A 24989-nucleotide genomic window follows, 5' to 3' on the forward strand; every position below is an offset into this window, starting at 1 on the left:
CCTTGACAAGTCATCTCATGCTGTACACAAGTCGAGTTATTGTCTGTTGAGACGTGGCATCCCACTTTTATTGACCGGCAGTCCTCAGGTCACTGAGGTTCTGGAGTCCAGAGTTACGAGCCTCTACATGGCGACTCAGTTGATACCAGGGGTTTTCTGCGGGACTGAGATCTGGAGAAAGTTCAGGCTACTCCATTCAAGGATCCCCAGTCTCCACTTGTTGCTCCCTAATAATCCGACATTGATGAGTTGGAGCACTTTTGTCCATGAGGATGAAATTAGGCCTGTGTTGCTCATTCTGGGGCACAATGACTGGATTAATGGCGTCATTCAGGTGGTATTGCCTTGTCGATGTCAGTGTATTGACTAGCCATAGCTGCCCACGCTTGACACCAAAGACTCGTCTGGTGACAGCAGTGGCTGAGACGTAGCGCTCTCCTTGAAGTCTCCAACTTTTCTTCTAAGCATGAATCAGCTTCAATCAGAGAACAGCACTAAAGCCCACTGATCCCTTGTCTAGCGTAGTCGTGTCATCTAGCACTCGTCATCTGGTTCCGCAGTGCACTGGTCACAATGAAGGGGTCATCCCTGTGGAATGTGGCCAAAGGATGTCCACTTAGATGACTCTCTGACTCTTCACTTTTCCAACCTCTTGATGTTCTGTTACCCTCTACGTTCAATGGCCAGTTCTGTCTCACAATGGTGAGGTCTTATTGATCAGCTGCTATGTGTCATCTTGACCTGTTCAAGTCAAAACGTGAACGACATGATGCAGAGGACTGCTTAAATAAGAGTTTTTATTGAACAAAGATTTACTGGTCGAATCCAACAGCTGTTGTGAATTTTGTCATTAAGCATTGTCATGATGCTAGAGAACATCAAGTTACGTTAAAAGAACTCGCATGTTGTACATGTGCATAATTTCTGCAAGTGAAACCACATGTGAAGTGTTTTTCAAGAATTTCAAAGTATAAAACGGTGTTTTCCATCTTACTAGAAAACGTTTCAACACGTAAAACGTGTCGGAAAGCTGTTTTACATGTGGAATACCTTCAGCATCGACCGTCATGCCGTCGGTAGTTTTTGCCTTAGAGACATACTCCAAGAACAGCTTGTATACTTGAACTTGTCACTGGTTCAGTGGTTGATGTGCCCACCTGACCCCGTGAGGACGGATCCCTGGGTGACGAGGCCAGAGGAATAATGCTGAGTGAGGTCAGAGCTGTCTGTCTGTTTTCCTGAGTGATGACAAGCCCCATATGGCCACGTTTTCTGCTAGCCTACACAGTTTGTCTAAGCCTCGATAACCTGCTGTATTCACATTTAAGCAAAAAGGATAAAAACATGATTTATCCAATGCCTGACTCACTTTAAATGCTAATAATTATCTTTTCCTTCCTTTCAAGGCTAGAGGGAATTATTCAGGCAGCCTTTATCATCACTAACGTTAACATTTGCAGAGTTTGGGTAATTAGTATTTCCTGCACAACAGCAGTATGTATTTTATTACATTTAGTTCATTCTAATTGCCTGACTCCATGTTTTATGTGAAACAGTGACGGTATCAAAATGACTCGCCTTAAGCTTATAGAAAAATGACCTAAGGAAGGCACTAATTGCATTTTTACCCAACCACCAGACATAATTAGATATTATAAAACTCAATGATATTACCTAATACCGAGGTAATATGGCATCTTAAAAAGTTTCAAAAGTTTCTCATGATGTAATAACGCTGAGTGAATATGCAGTGATATGAACACCAACATTTAAAACGACAATATAAAATGTTTTAATTGCTTTCAGTAAAAACATCTTACCAACCAGCTTGTTACTCAACAGATTGAGTTTAAACCATCACTGCCTTAATATGACCGACATGTGGGGCTTCTTTAGTTTTCATAAAACACAGAGCTAAGAAAGTCTCAATAATAATAATACGCAGTCCAGTTGTCTTTTACTTTTACATCCAAATCCAAAAATCCTATTTGCTAGCTTATAAAACGGACAATCCCTGATATGTGAGTCAAGTCCTTCTGCTGACTTACAGTCATTTGATGGGTTCAGACCTGACTGTTATATTACTAAAATGGTAAAATCACTTATTTTGTTTCTCTGTAAGAACGGAAATGCTGATTAACTTTTGCTGAAAAACATTTTTGCAGTGAGCTCAACTCCTTCACTTGGGGACAGTCTGGTGTGCATGTTTGGGCTCTGGCTCATGAGCCGTTTTTTTGCCAGTTTGCCAACAGTTTGTCGTAGAGTTGAACAATCTCCACTGGGGAAAGTCAGGCCTTCTGTAAACCTCCACACTGGCGAGCAACTGTTGTCATATTTGACTGCATTGCAGCAGGGAGCCGGACGTCTTGACCAGCTTGGTCCGGCTCCGCTGACGTCTTGCTGTCTGTCACTGCTTGGCAACGGACACGTTTCCAGCTTTCTGCTCCAAGGTCACCTTTTTCTTCCCTTTAATTGAGTTGGGTTGAAATGAATTGAGTTAGATGCCACACAGTAACAATGCACGTCTACTTGTCCTTGGTAACAAGCGTCTTATTAGAGACAAAAAATAATAGGCCAAGACTTTTCTATCTTGAATATGTGACAATTTGTTTTGCTCCATGAGCTACAAAGTTCTTGTTTTTTTGTTGTTTTTTTTTTTAAACTAAATTATTCACTTCAAGGTATGGGACTGAATTTTTTTGTTTTCTGGGTGGGGTTCTGGGAAGAGTTTTATAACCTTATTTTACCAGAAGCAGTGTATTCACCCTGATGAAATGGACAGACTTCTGCTATTTTAAGTAAACTTCAGTTTCAAAGTTGTCATGTGGCGTTCATGTAAACGCCATTTTCTAAATCTTTAAACAGTTCTAGTGATTTTGGTAGATCCTTTTCTAGTGAGAAAAATATTTATTGGTAAAGAATTCCGGTTTGATGCTGAATGAGTTTAATAGTCTTGAAAAGAGCATTAGCACAAACTGCTATAACAATAATGAGATTGAAGGTTTTAGTGTGGCAGAAATCTGACTTAGCTAGCACTACAACTAACTATTTGTTATTGACAACATACAGATACTACAACTCAACATTAATATTATTAAGCCAAGGTGTAATGTACATTCATCACTGACAAAAATTAAAATAAATATTGTAGTTTCACAATTTTTTTGTTTGAGCTAAATTTAGTACAATTTCTTAGTTACTTGAAGTTGGTTTTGATCAAGTCCAATTGGAAGGACTGACTATAAAGCTGAATGAGTTGAACACTGGCCTGTACGGTGGCCCAGAAGGGTCACCAAAATGCAAACACAACGCAACCACAAAAAACAACAAAACTGCAAAAATTATAACACATCAAAGGCCACAACAGAAGTTATGCTAAAAAATGAAACTTTTAGCTTTTTTATGCTATGAAGTTTATCGTCACTTTTGTTATGATTATTCCATTGCGGTTGGGTTAGCACATGTTGTGCTCTTTGTTGTGGTCTTTGTTGTTGTGTTGTGGCTTTTGCAATTTGTTGACCCTTCTGAGCCACCGTAGGCTTATGATTTATAGAAAAAGCCTTAGCATAATCAGTTTTATTTTTAAGAATGGAGACTTTTAACAAGGAACAAGTCCCTGTCTAAAGTAGACATTGGATTAGCAGTGAAGCTAACACTAACAAAAATGCTACATCAGTTTTCTTAATGTTTTCTTCGAAGTGAACAGTTATCTACTTGAACAAGATAACTACTGGTTTCAAAAGGACAAAATTATTTCAAACCAAAACACCACCTCAAAAAGATAAAACTGTTTTAAGGAGTTCTCTTTGTCATTAAGGACTCTAAGTGGTCAGGTTTGTAGTTAGGCTAGCTAACATGTTCAAGTGGCATCTTAGAAGTAATTCTTGATAACTCTTGGCTATTTTTGTCTGCCATTCTCTGTTAAATTTTTGTTTATGTGAACCCAAATTTTCAGTAACAAAACTGTCTGTTATAACCATATGTAGATTTGTACCCGGTGGGAAATTTCATACTCTTTCACAAGTGGTTTAATGTATTTTCCTATAATTTCGTACTTCATATTTGATATACTCTCCGTTTACAAAGTTTACCTCTAAAAACTGTGAAACTAGAATAGTTAATACTGCATTTTTCTGTCTTTGAGATCAAATCAACCGTTGCCGTCCTTTTAAAGCAAAAGGTTGCATTTGGTCACATAGATCTACATGTGATCTGCAGACACAGAAGCTACTGTTAGCCATCTCCCAGAAATTGAGAGATGACTATGTGAATATGCAACAGCAGATGGACTGACATCTCTTACCGTCTCATATTATGCATGAGATTTCCTCCGGTCTAAGCTTGTCATCAAACAAACAGTTCTTATTCGGTAAGTACTTCCTCTTTGATTTGGCTCCGTTCTGCATCGTCATCCTCCTTTAATTAACCCCGTGAAACCTGCCGCTGACAACATGTCTGATCGGCTCTCCAAGGACTTCTCGGGCCCATCCTGGTCAGGAGGAGAGGGAGGGGAGGGGTGAGGCGAACAGAAGGGAGCAGGAGCTGGCAGTCGCAGTAGGTAGAAGTGGAACACTGAGGAGTCCTTTCTTCCTTTCTTTCTTTCGCGTTTCCATTTCCTCTTTTGACAAGCCAGTCGAGCCTCGGCAGCTTCCATGTTCTCCGTCAGGTGAAGCTTCGCCTCAAGTCTTTTCAATGGTGAGCAAATAGAAAGCAACTGTCCCACAGGAGGTAAGTTGATGACAGAGCTTGAACTATCCTCTGTAGAGATCTGAGACAATAGATTAATGTATTTATGTATTGTGTGTTTGAATGAAGTCAAATTATGACAGTTTATTCTCTCAGTAAGGCTCTTTATGTTTCACTTTGGGGATCAGGAGACTTATTGCTATGACTTAGATTGAAAGGAATTATATATATATTTTTTTTGTTTCCTTAAACTACATTGTGATAATTTTGTCTTTACTTTTTACAGTGGTTCAAAAAATAGTTATTTCTGCTCACTTTTTCAAATATATTTGTGGACATAAAGTTTTTTTTGTTTGTTTTTTTTTTACTATAAGCTACAAGCATTTAATTAAGATTACACAGAGCTTCATTAGCTAAATCTATGATTCACTTCAGATTTAACTTATATTAGGATACTGTATACTGTTTGAATGAGTTTGATTCTAAATGTTGCTACATTGGTGAAAGAATCAAACACTGTCAGAGTGAAGTTTACTGGATTGATGGATGGTAATTGATGGGCTTTATTGGTCGACTAATATTTTGGTTGGATCAGTGGAAGGTGATTGGTTGGCTGTTACTTATTGGTTGGTTGGATGGATAAAGTGAATACATTTGTTAAATTTGACTAATATCAATAAAAACTCATATCTCTCTTTTAGTAACACCAATTTTGGTTTCATTCTGCATAATAAAGTTTGAACAAGTGCTGTTTTTACCAATCATCCCGGTTTCATTTTGTTTCTTGCCATTTCCCCCAGGCAGCTATTTATTGGTCCTGTCAGCGGGGAGTAATTTACCACTTCACAATCAGGCCGTTTCAAACACCGTCTCTTCTTCGCTTGGTATCATTTCTTTTTTAGAGCTGTTGAAAGAGTGCATTGAATATTGTATGAGCTCATTCCTGCATGGCTGAGCAGAACCACAGCAGCCTGTTCATAGCGGCGATGCAGCCGGTTAAAATCAATAGCAAAAGATTGCAATAACAAGGAAAAAAAGTCTCCCCTCAGGGAGCTGTTTTTGTCTCGTAAACACCTGCTATAAAACATAATTTGAGTTGGTACATGTTCTGAAACAGCATTTGACATGAGAGAAGCATTTTTTTTAAGCTACTTGAACCAAGGTAACCAAGGAGGTCACAGTTAAGACATCACAGGTTTATCCAGCAGTTATAAAAGAAACTCATCAACAAAATGACTCATTTAGCAACTTTCAGACATTTCCCTTCTTCATGATATAAAACTGAAGCCATCTCCATCCTGAATGATCTACGCCTGAGTATTCAGCACTCATGCTTAATTTAGGAAGTTATGACACAAATGTCCGACCTGCCTGCCTCATCTGTAAGGTTACCGAGTTTGTTTGAGCCATCTTTTCAGATGACGTAACGGCGTGTTGGTCTCAGAGGAGGAGCTCGGTTAGCCCCCGTCTCTGTAACAGAAATCATTGCTGATCCTGGGAGGCAGCCTGATGAAATATTCACACTGTTACAGTTAGGGTGGTCTTTTTATAGAGCGACACCTTTTGTTTTTTTTTACTAAGCCTTTAGCCAGAGAAATCTGAGCTTGTTCAGCATCCAGAGAAAATCTTCCTTTTAGAATTAACACATGCAAAGCACAAGCAGCAGAAGAGTTGAACATTTTTCCCCTTGTTTATTACAAATGACTCATCTGGTAAATCGGCGTGCGCTTTAAAAACTCCCCCTTATATCCTCGACAACTCACTCCATAAAGTGAGTTGATCCTTTTAAAATTAAAAGACAAAGAAAAAACAATGACTGTGGAAATATAACATACCTGGACATGATGAGGCAGAACACTGTGTCCACCCTATTTATTTTAATATAAGTCTGTAGTATTGTTTTGGAAAATACATGCATTATAAGATAGAAAACAGTATAATAGTTTAGCAGTTCCTTATAATGACATTATTCATGCTGTTCTCAACTACATCACATATCATACAACAGTATCATCAGCGTAGAATCTCATCTAGATTTACTTGCATAACACTACAAATAGATGCTGTGTACTGGTAAATGTATCCCAAACCATCACATGTTTTATCCTTTTGTGTGTCACTCCACACCAAAACAATGCAAGAATTACACATAATATTCGTATGCAGTACCATGAAGACCCACCAATCTGTTTCCAAATTAGCAAGTTAAAACATTTTCAGGTTTTCTGGTGATTTAAAGAACCAGAAACCACAGAGTCAGATGTGGCTATATGGAAGGAATATAACTACCATGCAAAGTCAGGAAGCATCTTAAAGATGGTTAAATGTGTCACAAAATATTTAATAAGCACCATCTTTTATTCAAGGATAATTTTCTCTTTTCTTGTAAAGGTTATTTCCTGTTTAATTTGTTAAAATAAGTGACAAACTAATATGTGTTTCATTTTACTCATGTACTATAGACATATGAAACCAAAATGGGAAGTGCTTGCTTAACTTTGAATTCATACTATTTTAGACTTGGGCCGGGATGAGATTTTCATAGTGTTTACATCATAATCACACATACAATAAAATCTAATATAGCAAATTCATAGGTCCAGTAATAGTATACATAATATTTGTTGTTTTGGATACAGACTGAAGTGAAAATATCAAATTAACAGCAGCTAACTTTTGAGTTTTCTAAATTTGAAGTATAACATGCTAACATTAGCTGTTTAATTAGCTAAGCTATCTTCTTGTGTAGCCGCTCATCACGTACCAGCCTTAGTTTAAAACATTTTAAACAGTGAGGATTGTAATACCTAAAAAATAACATTTAAAACTGTTTCTAAAAGCTTACTGTACCTTGACATTTAAGATCCGGACTTCCCAACCCTAGCTTCACTGATCTGTTGACCAATTCCACTTCCATGAACAACTCTGGCCTTGGCTTTATTCACTTGCTCCATTTCTTGTATCAGCATAAATAAAATAAAAAAAGAACTTGATCAAATAAGCCAAGGGAGCTCTTCACTGTGTGCAGATACCACTCAGTTTAACTTAGTGTGTTAATTGAGCAAGAGATCACACAGAAGCTGCTCTAATCATCTGCTCTGCATTTCAGACTGACTCATTAGACGGAAGATTTCAACATTTCATTAGAGAGGCTGCGGTTGGATAAAAGAGCTAGCTCGCAGCTGCCAGCGAGAATATTCTAATGTTTAGATAGGAATTGGAAGTCATTGAGCTCCTACACAAGCCATCTGCCTCTGCGTCACATAATATGCTGATAGACCTCGACGCTGGCTGCCCATGCTGCCAGCGCTCTTTCACCGTTCCCCCTTTTTTTGTGGTAAATGGGAATCATCTAGAGCAATTTGCATCAAGTAGACAGGAAATGAGGAGTTATATATTAAAAAGTTGATTTGTTCCTTCATAAGAGAGGCTGAAACAATACATGTCTGCATTTAGGCTTCTAAAGCAAAATGCGTTCATCGAAACGTCTTGCGTGTTTGATCCGCCGCGTGAGACGTACGTGAGGAAAAAGAATTTCTCCCCGTGAAGCTTTTAAGCTTCCTAAACTGGCGTTCTGCATTCGGTGGCGCGTTCAGAGCAGCGTTCTGTGCATCTGCACAGGACTTGTCTTTCAGAGGACAGCCAAGGCTCTTTTGTTTATAGCGCTAAAAGTGCCTCTGCCTCTCTGCTGTCGTCGCCCGCAGGAGGGAGTGTCTCGGAGGATGCAGCAGAGTGCTCACACACTCCCCTGCCACCGCTGAGGTTTCTGATGTAAGCACCTCAGAGCAGAGGAAGTAACTTTTTAAGTCAGATTGGAGAAGTGACATCGCTGCAAGGGAAAGAAATATCCGCACAGGATCAACAGCAGATGCAAACCGGACGAACATTAATATGATCAAAGCAGTCGTCTGCATACAGTGACTTGCGGTTTTAGATAGAAATGGTTTAAAGAAAGTCATTTCAATGATTATTCTTTGTCTGTGCACTCAGAAAAGGCAGCAAAAAGTGAACTCTAATTTGAGCAAGTTGAACCCCATTTGGAAAGCTTTAACACCTGCATGTTTTAGCATGATGAATAGCTCTTTAAAAGCTGCAAATTTACACTGACGATTCATTTTTGTGCAAGCCAAACTTGTCCCATGCTTCAGCCTGTCACCAAGATTCTTATTCAATAATGGCTTTGAATTGAAGGAGAATTGTAGAAGGAAAGGTTTGGATAGGAAAAATAACTAAGTAACATAAAAGAACTGAAACCGTTCATGTGGCGCCGTACAGATGTAATGAAAAGGAAATGAAGCTTTTTAGAGTAGGTTTTTTTTTTCTTCATACCTGGTTAAATCATTGCTGTGAAGATAAATGCTGCCTGTTGGATGGTAAGAAATCAATTTTGCACTGCACCAGTGGACATCTGGGTTGCTAGGTGTCTGCAGGTGGCAGGTGCATATATCATCAAAATGTACCTTTGCGTGTCCCTGATGCTTATGTTAAAGCATTTATTTCCCCACTTTCACCGTGTCATGCTGTTAAAACAATAGAATTTTTGCACATTATTTTTACTTGGTCATTTATTTTAAGCTCTTCTTCATTTGTTTTCTTATTGGCAAATTTGTGAACTCGTAACAGTCGTTTCTCTCTGCCGTGTTCACTGTGTTTAGCATGGAAACCACACACCATCAGCTTTACTGCAGGGGGAAGGCTTTCACAGAAGTGTGTGAAACTGTGTCTTTATAGTTCTGTTCCACCTAAAAACTTAGGCCTCGGATTGGTTGAAGTGAAATCTCCTGTGGTTCAAATGCACATGTGAGCGCCAAGTGGACCGGAGACTGCTCCGAAAAGAGGGAAGCAGACTATGGCATGGGGCATTCTGGGTAAATGGAAGCAAAACAAACGTACAAATCTAGCGTTAGTGGGAGAAATGGCTCGTAGTCTTTTGCCAACAGAAATCCCACAGCCCCTAAAATTTACATGTTTTTCATTTTGTGAGGAAAGAAGTCGTGTCCTTGTCTTTTTCTGTCGTTTATTTCAGTGGTTCTTGGTGCAGCGCCACCACATTCAAGGAGGGAACAAGGTTGAGTTGGTTTGACACAACAGCGTCTTGTTGTCTTGTCCAGGGTAACGGATATATTGAGTTGGGGTCTCATGTGTTGTTGCGCAGGTATTTTCCTCTTTGTTATTTTTACGTTGGGTTTTTTAGCTGTAGAAGCTACAAGTGTTAGATCAGCTTTATCAGGCATAAGAGTGGGGGGTCTTTTACAATCACAAGCAGGAGCACAAAGGCAAAGCCAGATGCAGATGAGACTTGACAGGTTGGCATGGAAACCGAGTCGTCTCTACAAAGACTTTTTTTTTTTTTTTTTGCATGTCTTAGCAGCTCCGTTTGTCATTGTGTGTGCAGAAATGTGTGAGTGAGAGGACAAAATAAGCCCAGAAAACCCGGTGAACTTTTTCTCTGGGCTTGTTTACCGAATCCGATGGCAGAAAATCTGGTTGGAGCTTAAAGAACCATATTGTGTGAGTTTTAACGGCAAAAAATAAAGTAGTGCAGTAATGATCCACTTGTTTGATCCATCTGCTTCTCATTTAAGAGCCTTTGTTTGTTTGCCTTCCAAATGAGATAAATCATAACAACAATAATATGAATCTTAGTCAGGCACAAACAATGAATCAGTTAGCCTGTTTTAACCCTAAAGAAAACAGAGCTCAGCTGTTTTATGTGGATGAGAGACGTTTATCTACTAATCTTCACTGCATTCAAAGTAGAGTTTAGTTACGGTATAGGCAGATGGCTTTGGATTCTGGATGCTTGTAAAGCAGCTCGGCTATTTTTGCTGTTCAGCTCGCAGAGAAAAAAGTGAATATTGAATCTCGCTCAATCTGTTTCTCCTTTTGGTTTTTTCTTCTGCTGCAGTTGGGACGACAGCAGCTCGGTGAGCAGCGGCCTCAGCGACACCTTGGACAACTTCAGCACCGACGACCTGAACACGCCAGCGTACTCCGCCACAAGCTCATCACGCAAAAGCAAGGGAGCGCAGGTGGGCCGCGCAGTGGATTCTGACCGGCAGCACGCCGATGTTTCTGTGTGGCAGAAATTCGAAAGGGTTAGGACACTGATGGGCACAGAGAGATAGAGCTCCAATACCTGTCGAAAGCATTTCCACCCATTGATCCGTTTCACATCTCATCACCTTACTCACTTCAGTGTACTTAATAATGGCATTTAATGTAATGGATCAATGCGCATTCATCTATTCATGGATTCTTTTCTTTTATTCTTGCCAAAAATTTACCTATTTTCAATTTTTTCTGTAGATCGCATCAAAAAACATTAAAAAGAAAATACGTCTTTGGAAGCTAGCATATCTACATGCTATGTTACTTTTTATGCTATTGGCTGATGTTTACAAAGCAGCCAATCCTGAAGCGCCATTCATTTTCCTTGGTGTTAATTGGCTGCACAGTGGAGATTAGCATCTGTGTTTGTGCTGAGATGGTTTCCATTGTGCATTTTCATGCATATTAAGGTATATTTGGTGGCTGAACTACTAAAATAAGCATTTATGAGCATTTTTGAGGAAATCTCAGGTATTTGTGGATGTTAGCTGTTTGCGGTAGGGTGTGGTCCCTAACCCATGTGATTACAGCACAGCAGGGACAACCTAAACTGATCCTGTTTCGGTAGACAGTAATTCAATTTGTAGGTTTACTCTTGCTCCAATGCACTGGATATTATTCATAGGTGTCAGAGTAAAGAGGGCTGGATGTACTGTAGATGCATGCCAGACTTTTTTAAGATGTATTTGTCCAAAACCCTGATAAAGCTCAGGAGGTTTTGCATATGCTTATGTTTTCATGTAAAAAATAAAACTGCCTTGTCTAACATCTTTATTTGGCCTGAAGCGAAGGCCAACCAGAACGTCAGCTCTGAAATCACAGCTGACGGTGGGAGCAGTAAGAGCAGCATTCAGCTCTCCTCTGAGGGGCCTTTGCTTTATTCTGCCAAGTATCCTTGGCTCCTCATGAAATACTCAACAGACTGTCCTCTTAAGAGACTCTGGCGTTGCTAGGGAGACTGACCATCTGTTAAGGTAGGGCTGCTTGTCACTGTTCTGTGTGTTTGTGTGGGAGCGTTTGTAAACGTCCCAAAACTGGAGATCTGTACATCGGAGATTCCAAAGATAGCTGCGACTTCACACCCTCACACACACACACACACACACACACACACACACACACCCCGCTGCTTGAGCGGGCAATCGCCCATCCTTCTGGTGACTCACAACGTGTGTTTGAATGTGCTTAGTAGTTATTTCAAGAAGAATCAGGTTGATGATTTAGCTTGTATTCCCAAGCTGTAAGCTGATTTCAATAAATCCTCCAGTGAATAGACGACTTTTACAAGCACTTTCTACGTGCAGCTGAGAGAACGTCTTTTTCCAGTTGTGTTATCTCATAGAAACATCGACTAATCAGTGCTTTCTTTAATCCCAACAACCCCTGCAATCCCCCCTCTGCAGTCCCAGAAAGGAAGCAGGTCCAAGCATGCCGAGCCGGAGGTGAGCAGCAGTTGGGTTGGAGCCGAAGACCTGAAAAAAGTAGAGGAGGAGCTGGACGCGAGCATGGACCCCAACGGCAGCCCCTCCCGGTGGAAGCCTTCCCCGTCTGCCTGTTCCCCCCAATCCCAGGGTCAGTATGAGGACACGGGTCAGAAGGCAGCCGGGCTAGCCCAGATGTCCCAGACGGGCTCGTGGAGGAGGGGCATGACGGCCCAGGTGGGGATTACCCCACCCAGGTCCAAGGGGACCTCCGCTTCACTCAAAACACCAGGTGGGAGAGGCAACCTTGACTGGATTAAAAGAAACACTGTGCATAGTAAAATAAATTCTTATTGTGTGGCTGCCTTCTTCCTTGAACATTTTCACAATTTACAACCCTAAAACTCAAAGCATTATATCAAAACTTTATTTGATTACAGAGTAGTACATGTACTTTCAGACTGAGCAGGAAAGCATTGATCAGAGAGACAGCCAAGAGGTCCAAGGTGCCTCTGGAGGAACTGCAGAGATCTACTGCTCAGGTGTAAGAACCTGTTGATCGGATGTTGGTTGTACACTCTACAAAGCTGGTCTTAAAGGGGCAGTATTATGTAAAATCGACATTTTGACTAGCCAGCGTCAATTAGCAAACAGCTGCGCTCATTATACAACGCTGGTAAAAACATTGTTGGAGTTAATAGAGGAGACATGTTGTGTTGACTTCCTGAAAGTCAGAAAAGAGCAGGTATTTATTAAAGAGACAGAGGCCCAATTACTAGGAGTTAATTTTCTTAGTCAAACAAGTCAAACAATTGCTTCATTGTAGTATAAAATGGCCCTATGTGCCATAATATTGTCTCTTAGTGTTGTTTTGGTAGGTTTCCACCAGCTATAAAATGAGGACAGCAAGTGTAGTATACAGTTTGAAGGGTTATTGTCTTGATCTCATAAAATTCCAATAAAAGTCCTTTGAAATCCATGTGTCTAGGTATAAATTTAACTGCAGGATGCTATCGGATAGCATCCTGCCATCTGATAAAAAGATGGCAGGATGCTAAATCTGTGGTTTTTATTGTCTGTTTTGCAGGTAAAACGGATGATGCCAAGGCCTCAGAAAAGGGCAAAGTACCCTCCAAAAGCTCTGCTGGGATACAGCGCTCACCGTCAGATGCTGGGAGAAGTAGCGGGGATGAAGGCAAGAAGCCTCCCTCTGGAATTGCTCGCCCCCCTGCCACCAGTTCCTTTGGATACAAGAAGATCCCTGGCCCTGCCGGCACGCTAATTACCTCAAGTGGTGCAGCCCTCACCAGTGGCTCAGCCACACTGGGCAAGGCCCCCAAATCGTCGGCTGCCCTCGGTAAAGGCACGAGCATCGGCGGCGTCCGTAAAACCAGCCTGGACGGCTCGCAGCCCCAGGACGACGGCATTCTCCTCAGCTGCAGTGGCTCCAAGGTCACCCTGCAGTACCGCTCCCTCCCTAGACCCGCCAAATCCTCCAGCGGGGCGGGGGCGGCAGCGGCGGCAGTGGCCGGGCGCTGCGGACACCGCTCCAGCTCCAGCAGCATCGAATCAAACGTCAGCAGCAAGTCGGCGATCGGGGCAGCAACACAAGCGGGTGCCAAACGGAGGGAGGGAAAGGTGGTCTCAGACCGCTCCAGTCCCATCACTGTCAACCAGACGGATAAAGAGAAAGTCGGGGTGTCGGACCAGGACCCGGCAGCAGGGCTGTCCACCTCTCCCAAATCCAGCCCCACCTCCAGCTCAGCGGGCCAGTCAGGCCTCAGGCAGCCAGGGTCCAAATACCCAGACATCGCTTCGCCTACCTTCCGCAGGTCAGACCCAGAATACTTCTCTTCTGCTCTCATCTGTCTTGGTCCCTTGTTTTCTTGTTGGGTTTTGCGTGAATCAACCATTTCACCGCATAGTTTCTTTTAATTACGTTTCTGAAAAACTTTCATAGTATGGTAGGTGTTCAGGAACAGGCTCAGGTCTCTTCCAGAGTTCATCAGGTTCATTCAGAAAATCAGTCTGAGCTTCAGTGTGGTTTTTCTTGAGTGATAAATGCAGTGCTCAGATTTTTTTTCCTGTTCCCAAGACTCTGAGAGGACAGCTGACACATGACTGCTCCCCCATGGATTAAATATCCTCTGACATCTCTATCAATTTTTATCAGGGTGCACAGAGTAAATATAAACCAGTAAGCTAAGGGATGTTGCTACATAGACTGCCCCCTAGTGTCGATGATAAGCAACTGCAGCTAAAGCTTTGTTTAGTTTTGATTAAATTCCACCAAATCCTGTTCAGAAGTCTAGATCAGAGATCAAGTTAACAGGACATTTCTTGACACCCAGTCTTTGTTTTCAAGCTGTAGCTTAGTGCGTGTTTGGAAACAGTCTTGCCATACCAGCTGGTTCCATCTGCATGTCTACAAGCTTCTTTTTCCTCAGAGAATTATCTTTGTGTTTTTTTTAGTAAATATTGCTATGACTGAAGGGTAGCAGGATTGAAGGTCCTAACAGATGTTTTCATATGGTTGATATGGCTGCAGTTGCAGCAGGTGATGAATGTGTTTGGAAGGGTTTTGTCTGTGGGAAGATGCCATAAAGCTTCTTTGTTGTTACATATACAGTGCCTTGCATAAATAAGTATTCACACCCCATGAACATTTTTATGCTTTGTAGAAAAAGTGTTTTTTTATGTCAACACAAGGTAGTGCACAGTGGTAGGCACTTTTCGGCTAAAGTGCTATTAGCTAATTTTTCATTTAGAACTTTTGCTAACTTTGAAAATGTTTTGCACACTTAGCCTCCCCTAAGTCATTATTCCGAATAAATACTGAAGCGCTACTTAACTTGGCTGTTTAACTTGTAAATTTTCAGCTGTATTAAGTTTTATAAAAGTCCAGTATTGTTCCAGTATGGAGCTTGCAATCGCCCATTTGAGCACTTCTAAATGACTGCACCCACCTCTCTACCCCATCCTCCCCCCACCCTAGATTGTTTGGCACCAAAGCCAGCAGCAAGGCCAGCTCTCCGGGCACGCCCGACTCTGGCAAGTGCCCGTCAATACTGGGCAGCCCCCACGGCACGCTGGCCAGGCAGGCCAGCCTGGACTCGCCTTCTTCTGGCACGGGGAGCCTGGGCAGCGCCGGTGGCCTGAGCGGCGGCAGCAGCCCGCTGTACGGTAAAACCCCCGACCTGTGTACCGACTCGCTGGCCTCCAGCCCAGCCTCTGGCCTCTCCCTGCCCTCCAACGCTCGCCCCTGGCCTGCCTGTAGCTCGTCAGCCGGCAGCAAGGACACGCTGAGCTGCCAGAGTATGACCAGTCTGCACACCAGCTCCGAGTCCATTGACATGCCGCTGGGCCATCACGGGCCTAAGGTTACGCGAACCGGCAGTATCAAGTCCACCCTGTCTGAGGGGTGAGTAAGAAGAGAATACGATTGGGACGAATCGTATTCATTGTTTCATTTGACAACTGAGACAAAAAGTGTAGCCTTTTTACCTTAGGATCTAGGAATAAGAAGATAGATTGAATCACAGTGAGTAATACCAGTGATAAACATGAACTCATCCAGTATGAAATACATTTTTCTGCTCTGGTTTTGCAAAAGTAACAAAAACACAACAAGTCCAAACAACGGCAGAAAAAAGTCACTATAAATTCAGATCATTTCAGACATGCTCATAAGAAGTCTGTATCAGTGTATTCATTGTTTTGTCCACACGCAGTGCATGGAGTACAACACAGAATGTAGTCTCACGGCATACTTTTATAGTCCCTCACTAGTACAGCTGAATGTCTCAAAAATGAAACAATCAACTTTAAACACAGTGTTTGTGTGTGTCTTTAGTTGTTGTAGTTCTGCGTAGATGCATAATGTCCTGATGTTCTTTGCGTTCTGTCTGTCTCTGTGTGAACGTTCGGCTTCTTTTTCATGTGTCATGAAATACAAATGATTTGAGTGTTCATCTGATTGGCCCGTTCCTCTGTTTCAACAGCATGCCCCTTGACAGAAACACGCTCCCCAAAAAGGGACTGAGGTACAGCACATCTGCATCTGTAGTTCTCTGTTGTCTGTTTGCACTCGCATGGATCACCAGCGCATGTTCAAATGTTGTTCACACCACGGCCCTAAGCAGATATTTCCAATAGGTATTGATGTAAAGATTCAAAAAGATGGATGACTGCATGATTTAGCACATTTACATTAAATATACAGTCACCTCAACATTTACTGTGCCCCTGACTGACTGTGTCAAAACTCGTACTTTAGATTTATTTTGTTTTGCAGTCACTTGATTTTGGAAAAAAATAAATAAAATCCAACCTTCAATTTACTGAAGGAAAAACAATCCAGTTTTTTTAAATTATCAGCACCAGACTTTGGCGACCAATCCATTCACGTCACTCTAACTTGTCTTTCCATCTGCCATTACATCCTGCTGTCACTTTTGAACAATACACCAAGGTAGGGACAGACCCCCCAACCTATAGGTGTCAGTCAACCTTTTTCTGGTTGAGGTGAGGCTTAGAGGAGGTAGTCGCTTCACATTCAGCTGCTCCACTGGAGGTGATGGCCTGAAAAAAATAACGATGAGATCCTACCAAACTAGAAACCATCCTCTCCATAATCATGCCTTACGCTCCTGTCCGAGGATTGGGGAACATGTGCAACCCAGGCAGAGTCCAGGTTACTCTGCACTGTACTCCTGCATTATCCCTTGTAAAAAAGAAAAAAAACTTTGGGAAAGTAAACCTTTCCAGATCCACAAAACCCATGTAGTCTGGAAACCAACCTCTCATACACTCCTCAGCAATTCACAAGGAAGATCTACATCTGCTTCTTCAGATTCAGAGGTCCAATGATCAGTTCAAGCCTCCGTTCCAACACTCTACAGCACAGTTTTTGGGGTAATTTTGTTATTTAAGGTTGAGCTTGGAATGAAGTTAAATTTAGGCTAAACAAAACCATTGAAAATCAAGGTAGATCATCTCTGACGACAGTTTTCAGTATTCACTTTTTAACTACAATAAATGGTAAACGGACTGAACTTATGTAGCACGTTTTCAATCATTTTGACCACTGAAAGCGCCTTACACTGGAGTGACATTCATCCACTCGCACTCACATTTATACACCGATACGCAGATCGGTAGGCAACTTGGGTTGACCAGAGGCGCATCGACATGTGACAGGAGGAAGCTGGAACTGAGCATACAGATACTAATGTATCTGTATGCTAGTATGTCACAATGTTAGATGTTGCATTTGACACCACCTGCTAGTGAGAGTCTGACAGTGAAAACGTTCTCCTGAACCATAAAATTTCTTACAGATCCGCTTTGTACCACTCAGTTGAAATGAGGTATTGCATCTTTCCTCTTATGGCATAAACTCTCTAGTTTAACAAGCCTCGATCCTTTAAGCACTCTGTCCTTCAGTTCACCCCAAAGGTTTTCAGTAGGATTTCTGAGAGCAGACTGATAGGATATTAAGCCAAGGGAGAAAATTATAGTTTTTTTTTTTTCCAATTTAGCCTGAAACGAAGAAATAACTCAGATTTGTAGCTGTTCAATCTTGTATTTTAAGGGAATCCTTCGGAGCAGAGAAATGGCCTGGTTTCAAACTATTTGGTTGTGTAGACTGCCTTTGGTGCATTTGCTCTTTTAAAGCTTGAATGAATCTGCTGTCATGCAACTCTTTCTGCCTGTTTGATATGCTGCTCAGCGTGGACAGTGGTGACTTTTTGCAAAAGCTCCTTCTAAGCTCAAATGGCTGTTCACATTTCAGCAACGATCTGCTATACCCCAATTTTTTGGTTATTGGCTATGGAAGCTCAGGTTTCTTTCTACACTAATATTCAGGAAATAAGCACAGAGGTCCTGTTGATGACGATTTTGTTGGGAGAAAGTCAAACGGCTTGTATACATCAGTCTGCTATAACGTCAGCGACGAAAAATCCAACGTCACACTAGTAAGTAGAGTGTTATTTGCCCATTGCTGGTTGAAATAAAAAGGATGTACAGGGCAGTGATGAAAGCCGGGGTCAGATGTGACAAGTCTGGTAATGCTGTTAAGAAGGAAGGAGTGCAAACTCAATTATAATTCCCAGAGGATTAAATATGGCCGATTGTCATGTGTGAGATAAGAAGGCTTTCTGTTGAGCTGGAGATGGGGAGAGAAGAGTTGAATGGTACCGAGTGTTTGTGTGTGTGTGTGTTTCATTCATTAGCATGCAAAAGCTTGGACAACTGCAGTTCGTTTTCCTGTAAATTGTTAAATGATTGAAGGATGAACTGATGTAGCAACTCTTCAGCCAATACAGTGCTCCGAAAACTAAACCCAACACTTTGAACCATTTTAAAGTCTACTTGGCTTTGTAGCACCGTTGTTTATGGTGATTTTTGAGGAACCTCAACTAATGCAAATTTGAGTAGTCATTTATATTTTCCATCCCTAGCCATTTTTGTGCATTAAGATTGCACAAAAATCATGTTTTAGTATCCAACTCGGGTACAAAAGCCATGGTTTTGGTGCTTGTCTCACTTTGAAGTCCCAACTGAAACAAAACTAAGGTTAGTGCGACTGTCCTTGTCTTGGTTTTAAAGTCCCAGGTCAATATCATGGTTTGGCCCCAACCTGGAACTTAGAATCTCCAGTTCATCCTCACCTCAGTTTTGAAGCCTCTATTTCACATCATGGTGTGAGCCTTACCTTGGTCTAAGTCTTGACCAAGGTAAGGGTCAAGACTTTCCTTGGTAAATCTTGACCTTTACCTGCTCAAAAGTCCTGCTCAAAAGACTTCAAAAGACTTTTGAAGTCTTTTGAGCAGGACTTCAAAAGAGCAGGACTTTTGAATTTCTGCTCTCCATTCGGTTTCCATCACGGTTTTATCCGTTCCTCAGTTTTAAATTCCTGTTTGGTCCTAATCCGAGGTTTGGAGTTCCTGTTTGGTGTCATGGATTGAACCTTGGACTTGAAGTCACAATTTTATCTTGAGTCAGTTTTCAAACTAAAACTTTGGCAAGTTTAACTTGGTCAGTGTTTTACGTTGTCCATTACTAAAGATAAATTACTTTTTCAACCAGAAATGCTCTGTCAGATTAGCATGTAGTGTAGAGGATTAGGACAATTATAGGGCAGCTGTAATTTGGTAGCAAATGGTAGCAGTGTGCATTGACAAGTTGGGGATATGGTTGAGCGAAGGGACAAATTTACCCCAACCCATTGCCTGCGTGATACTATAAAGACTCCCGAGTTATTTGTTATGGTTATGGCTCAGTGTGGTATTGAAGGATTGTTTGAATGCTACAGGCAGCTTTGGTCACACACATTCATATTTATATGAAGGTTTTTTAAACCATCATACACATCTGGTGACTGATGGAAAGATTCAAATATTCAGATTTTTATTTCTTTTTTGCATGTTGCTGATTGCATAGTGGTGCATGTTTATTTACCCTCTGCTCTTGTGCATTCGCTGTGTACCTTCGCTGCTGCAGAAATAACCTGCTTAAACTTCTGAAAATGTCCTCCTGTCTCAAGTTCATAGTGGTTTCGTGACTTTCAGGTACCCGCCGTCGTCTCGGCAGACGTCCCACGAAGAAGGAAAGGAGTGGTTGAGGTCACATTCGACCGGGGGCCTGCAGGACACGGGCAGCCAGTCCCCGCTTTCTCCTCCCGGAGCGGCTTGCATCAACACTGGAAAATATCACTACTCCAACCTCTGTTAGTCTTTAAAAATCTCCTAATTTTATTATATTATCGTCCATGAAAATCCCAATTTCATTTGTGTTTTTCACTATTAATTTTAATGCAGGCAAAATATGAAAAATGCTTTATTTTGTGTTTTTGCAATGTTTCATGAATTTCAATCTGCATTTTAAAAAGGTCCAAGTTTAGTCTGAAATCATCCAGTTAAGATTTGGTGTCTCTAAGTAGTTAATATTTCAAGCTAGAGATAATCAAATGCAGTCGGGATTCATTAAAAACTGAAAAAGGCTCTTTAGTTCAGCACTTATGGGAAGCTTCAAGGCACAAGACAACTTTTCCATTGTTGGCAGCTCGTGGTTGTACTCAGCGCTTTAAAAAATATCCCTGTACTGTTTATCAATCCGTCACTTTTTTACTGATTTCCCCTACAGGCCACCACAGATATGATTTAGAATTTATTATTTGATGCTAATTTATCCGAGAGTTGTCAGTCAGTCCTAGTTTCACCAACTCCACAATAAGTAAAGCAGCTACAGGCTGTCCTTAAAATGGGAGCAGGTCACTAAATAAAATCATTACCTAATTTGCATAACTCACCATGTGCATCCAATTGTAACAGTTGTTAGAGAGAAGAATGGGGTGACAATAAAAAGGTTAAAAAAAAAATACATATCTAGCTTTTTTTTATATCTTAACCATCTGGTCTACTTAGGAGAAACAACTAAAACATACCATCTGCTGCTTGTTGAAAATAATAATGCATGTTTTCACATCAGAGTCTTCAAAAGTCATCAATCACTGTTTCCATCCAATGGTCATGTAAATGTTGAGCAAACTTTAAAAATTTAGCAAAAATGAAAATTTGAATTTGGCATGTTTCCAATCGACTGGTTTGGAGTGAATCAATCAGGCTACGCAAAACCTGATGACATCAGATGTTGAAGTTATGCGTTTGTGTAAAAAAAAAAAAAACAGGTAAATGTTTGTCAGAATTTAATCGACACACATGTGTTTCCATCTTTCCTTTAGTGCTTTGACACTTTTTTGAGAAAGTCAAAAACCTAAGCTAACTTAAGTGAGTCTAAAGATCTATTTTGCGAAATTGAGGAAATTATTTTGAATGTTAATGTTTCCATCAACCTTTTCTAATGCGATACATCCAGGTGAAAATTTCCCCCTAAAATTTTTTTTGATGGAAACGCTTCTAATGAGAACAAAAAAGTCAAGAGGGTTTGCCCTGCTTTGACAATAATACTCCACCAGAAGTCACACGTTGCTTTGCAAAACGATATTTCCAAAAACAAGATCATGCACTGAAAAAAAGTTTCTTTGAACCAACTTTTAAAAATAACTAATTTGTTTTTCTGTTTATTACATTTGCTCAAGCTATAATTCTCAATTTCAGAATTATTCAAATCAGAATTAATATCTTGAACAAAACTAATAAAATTAGCTGTGACAAATTTGAGTAACTTTTTAAAAAGTTAGTTGAAAGAAATTTTTTTTTGGGTGTGATAGCATATATTAATAAAGTGACTCATACCACTATATTGTCTGCATGTCATTTCTGCGCAGTAAGCCCAACCAACATCAACCAGTACAACCTGCCGCCAGGCAACAGCGGCAGCATGAGCCGCTCCAACAGCATCCCCGCTCAGGACTCGTTTGACCTGTACGGAGAGGGCCACCCACTAGGGGGCAGTGCGACCTCCCTGGAGGACCGACCCCGGGCCATCAGTCGCTCCGGTTCCTTCAGAGACAGCACTGATGAAGGTAAGACGGTGCTGAACTATGAACCTGGAATATGAACCATGAGAATAGAAAGAAATATGTTTGAGGTTAAAATAGTTGGGGGGTTTTTAAATGTCATCTGAGTTGTCCACACTGTGTCTCTGTCTCACAGTCCACGGCTCGTCCTTGTCTCTGGTCTCCAGCACATCCTCACTTTACTCTGCGGTAAGTCGCTCAATGGGGTTTAAGAAATCAAATAAAACACAATATGCTCCCTATAACATTCTTTTTTGTTTTTTTTAAGTGAAATTAAAGTAATCTAAAACTATCTCTTTCCTCTTCTAGGTCAATTTTGTATGTTTCTATTGAGGTTATATTGGAAATGTCTAAAGCAGCCTTAAATAACAGGAATACTGTTAGCTTCTCTAGTAGCGCAGGCTGTGACTCTGACGCCACAATCATGGAGGCAGCAGATTAGTCTTTGCGAGCAGAACTGATGTCCGTACACTTCTGTCTCATTACTGCAGCTTTCAAGTCGCTAACGTCTTTGTGCTCGTCGAACGAATCGCTTCGTTTCCTAATAAACAAAAAATAATTCTCATTTGGTTTTCTGGTGGATTTTTATCATTTTGTCAGTGATGGTGTCTTTTAGATCTTTTAAGTTAAGTAAGATTATCTCCCATGTTTGCTATTTAATCTTTTTCTGATTCGTCACATCAGAGGGGAAATAGCATCAGAGGAAATGGTTCTAACTGGAGTTTGCTTGTCTCTTACAGACTGAGGAAAAAGCCCACTCTGAGGTAAAACTGAGGGACAGAACAAGCATGTCTCTGTCTGCATGCTGTCTTCCTGCCCTGTAGCACTAAACTTTGGTTACAATTACTTGTGCTGCGTCGCATTTGTCATCAGAAGTTCAAATGTCTAATCTCCAAATTGGAGAACTCCATTGGTACAACTTCTGGTAGGGAGACTGTTGCAGCGGAGTCACTGGCTTGGATTGCTGTACAACAGATAGCCTAGCCACTGAGCAGAACAGTAAAAAAAACCTGATGGGTTTCAAACTTGCAACTGAAACGTTGCGATTTGGCGCAACATCAATCCGACAGCTGAGGTCCAGCTTCTGGTTTCAAGTGCAAGAAAGTCTCTGCCCACCAACAGATTTCTTCAGCTTTTTGCAACATTGAAATCCTTTGTGTTAATATGAGACGGAGAGTAAACCCAAGTAAATATTTCATGTAGTTTTTAAATTATTTAACTCATTAAAGGGAAAAAAAAAGCTGTCTAAGCCAATGAAAATCTGTTAAGGGCGAATACTTTTCTTATTGCACTGTAAGTCGTAAGTCGTTGCTGCTTTGTTTGGCTCGGTTTGTTTTCGCCTAGTGTTTGTCCAACCCAGCATGTTCCTCCCCTGTCTTTGGATCTCCTCTGGCTGTTTCCTTGTGTTTGAGTGTCTTGCATGTTCTGCTGTGCAGAGTTTCCTCTCCGATATAGTCCAACAAGGACAAAAATCGCTGACATTTGTCTCTCATAGCATTGGGCAGAACCAGCACCAAAATTTGAGCTACGGCTGTGTTTGGTTTAACGACAAAACAGTTTAACTCTATGTTGCATTGCTTTTCATGATCTTTTGGTGATTTGGTTTTCAAATGTAAACAACATTTTTCTTTTCTTTATTACAAAAACTAACACAACATGCATCTACTGCACCTTGATTTAATCTAATTTAGCTTCTTCTTCTCTTTTTTGTCTTGAGTTTGTATGTCTTTTAGTTGTCGTTTTATTCTTGTGTTTTAGCTCAAGTTTGGTTCAAACACTCTCTGAGATGAAGGGAGTTTAATGGATCACTGTGAATTCAATACAAGTGACACACTTGTGATATTTCCCCTGAAATAAAAAAAAAAATCTAATTTTCTATAAAATTACATTTTGATGAGTAAATATCCTTATTTCCACTAATAACTAGCCAAAACTCACAGCGCCTTCAAGAGCATTCATATCTTTTGAAGCTTCTACAAACACGTTGATTCTCCACATTTTGCTTTCACACAAAACCCTGGTAACACACACCGAAGTGTGTGGTTGTGTTTAAAATGTGGGTGAAAAACAAAACAAGAGTTATCAATGCTTTTGCAAGGCAATCCAATTACTGTGGATGACATTTCCAATGCAGATGTAAAATAAATCTGATTTTGGTTTGATATTTAATAGTTTTCTTATTTCTTCTTTTTCAGATATTTACATTATTCTGTACACTCTTACATAGAGTGAGACCATTTTTTCTTATTGTCTGTTAAGAAACCAGACTCGTTTCACGTCAGACAGTGAGAATAAAAAGGCATGTCTATTTGTACGTGTATGTAAATATCTGGTTGGAACCAACTGTGTGATCCTTGTTAGGAATATTCTCAGGTATTTGCAGGTTGTTAAACCAGGTTATCAGTCCATGCCTCTTGCTTTGCCTCTCATTGCCAACCTCTAACTGGGTGTGGTATGTTATTTGTTGTCCGTCTGGACCACCCCAGTTCTGTTTGACGTCAGCATGCAACATAGTGTTAATTTTGACTCTTTTCTTTTCAATCAAGGGCCAAACAGTCCAAAATTCCACGGTAATCCCCCCTCACTTTATGTTTCTTTACACTTCACTCCAATGTTTTTGACACACGTTACTGTGTAACTGCACTTTTCTTTCCTCATTGATGCTCATCAGCATGATTATCAAAAAGTTTGAAGTCTGTCTACATGGCGCACATTCATGTCTGCTCTCTCCCTCAAAACCAGCAAATCAGAAAGCTGCGGCGGGAGCTGGATGCTTCTCAGGAGAAGGTGGCAACCCTCACGTCTCAGCTGGCTGCCAACGTGAGTTTGTTTCTTTCAAAGGATTCCATTGAACAGCCGGCTCATTTCCATAATGGCCTCCTTTTGGAGAGCAGTTTGTTTCAGCTGTGGAGGAAATAAAAATCTTTTATCCATCCGTATTTTGTTCTCAGATGAGATATTTGCTTGTTGTGATCAAGCTGTGCGTATTGTCTCTTTGCATTTGTCTTACTCTGGGATTTTTTGTTTTTGCCAAAACAGAAATCACAGAGGCAAATGAGTGAAAATAGGGGCAGAGAACAACAGTTTGTAGGTGAAATAGTGATAGGAAACTCTCCAAATGCCTAACAAAGTCTTCCTGCTGCTAGATTGACAGTCTCAAGCATTGGAACGTGCGTCATCCTCCTGCAGTGCTAAGTGCTTGTTCAAGTGAGGAAGTAGACTTTGTCTCTTCCTGCAGTCTGATGCTTTGACCATAAAATAATGCAAAAGCAGTGCTGGAAACTGAA

General features: G+C 40.9%; 1 protein-coding gene across 18 annotated transcripts in view; it reads left to right on the plus strand.

The window, feature by feature from the left end:
• The window catches only part of nav3 (neuron navigator 3), a 273084-nt gene that overhangs the window by 226120 nt on the left and 21975 nt on the right, over nt 1-24989 (plus strand). For 9 of the 18 annotated variants that reach the window (XM_015040585.1, XM_015040583.1, XM_015040586.1 and 6 more), the window contains 11 exons: nt 10595-10718; nt 12201-12510; nt 13306-14050; nt 15214-15639; nt 16220-16261; nt 19793-19950; nt 21511-21708; nt 21839-21891; nt 22443-22466; nt 24249-24272; nt 24445-24522. In XM_015040585.1, coding sequence (XP_014896071.1) covers nt 10595-10718; nt 12201-12510; nt 13306-14050; nt 15214-15639; nt 16220-16261; nt 19793-19950; nt 21511-21708; nt 21839-21891; nt 22443-22466; nt 24249-24272; nt 24445-24522 — 2182 coding nt within the window. The remainder of the gene's footprint in view (nt 1-10594; nt 10719-12200; nt 12511-13305; nt 14051-15213; nt 15640-16219; nt 16262-19792; nt 19951-21510; nt 21709-21838; nt 21892-22442; nt 22467-24248; nt 24273-24444; nt 24523-24989) is intronic. The other 9 variants (XM_015040578.1, XM_015040580.1, XM_015040593.1 and 6 more) reach the window with 5 other exon arrangements.

The sequence above is a fragment of the Poecilia latipinna genome, unplaced genomic scaffold (genome assembly GCF_001443285.1).
Source record: "Poecilia latipinna isolate Pla-1442-1.1 unplaced genomic scaffold, P_latipinna-1.0 Scaffold518, whole genome shotgun sequence".
Lineage (NCBI taxonomy): Eukaryota > Metazoa > Chordata > Actinopteri > Cyprinodontiformes > Poeciliidae > Poecilia > Poecilia latipinna.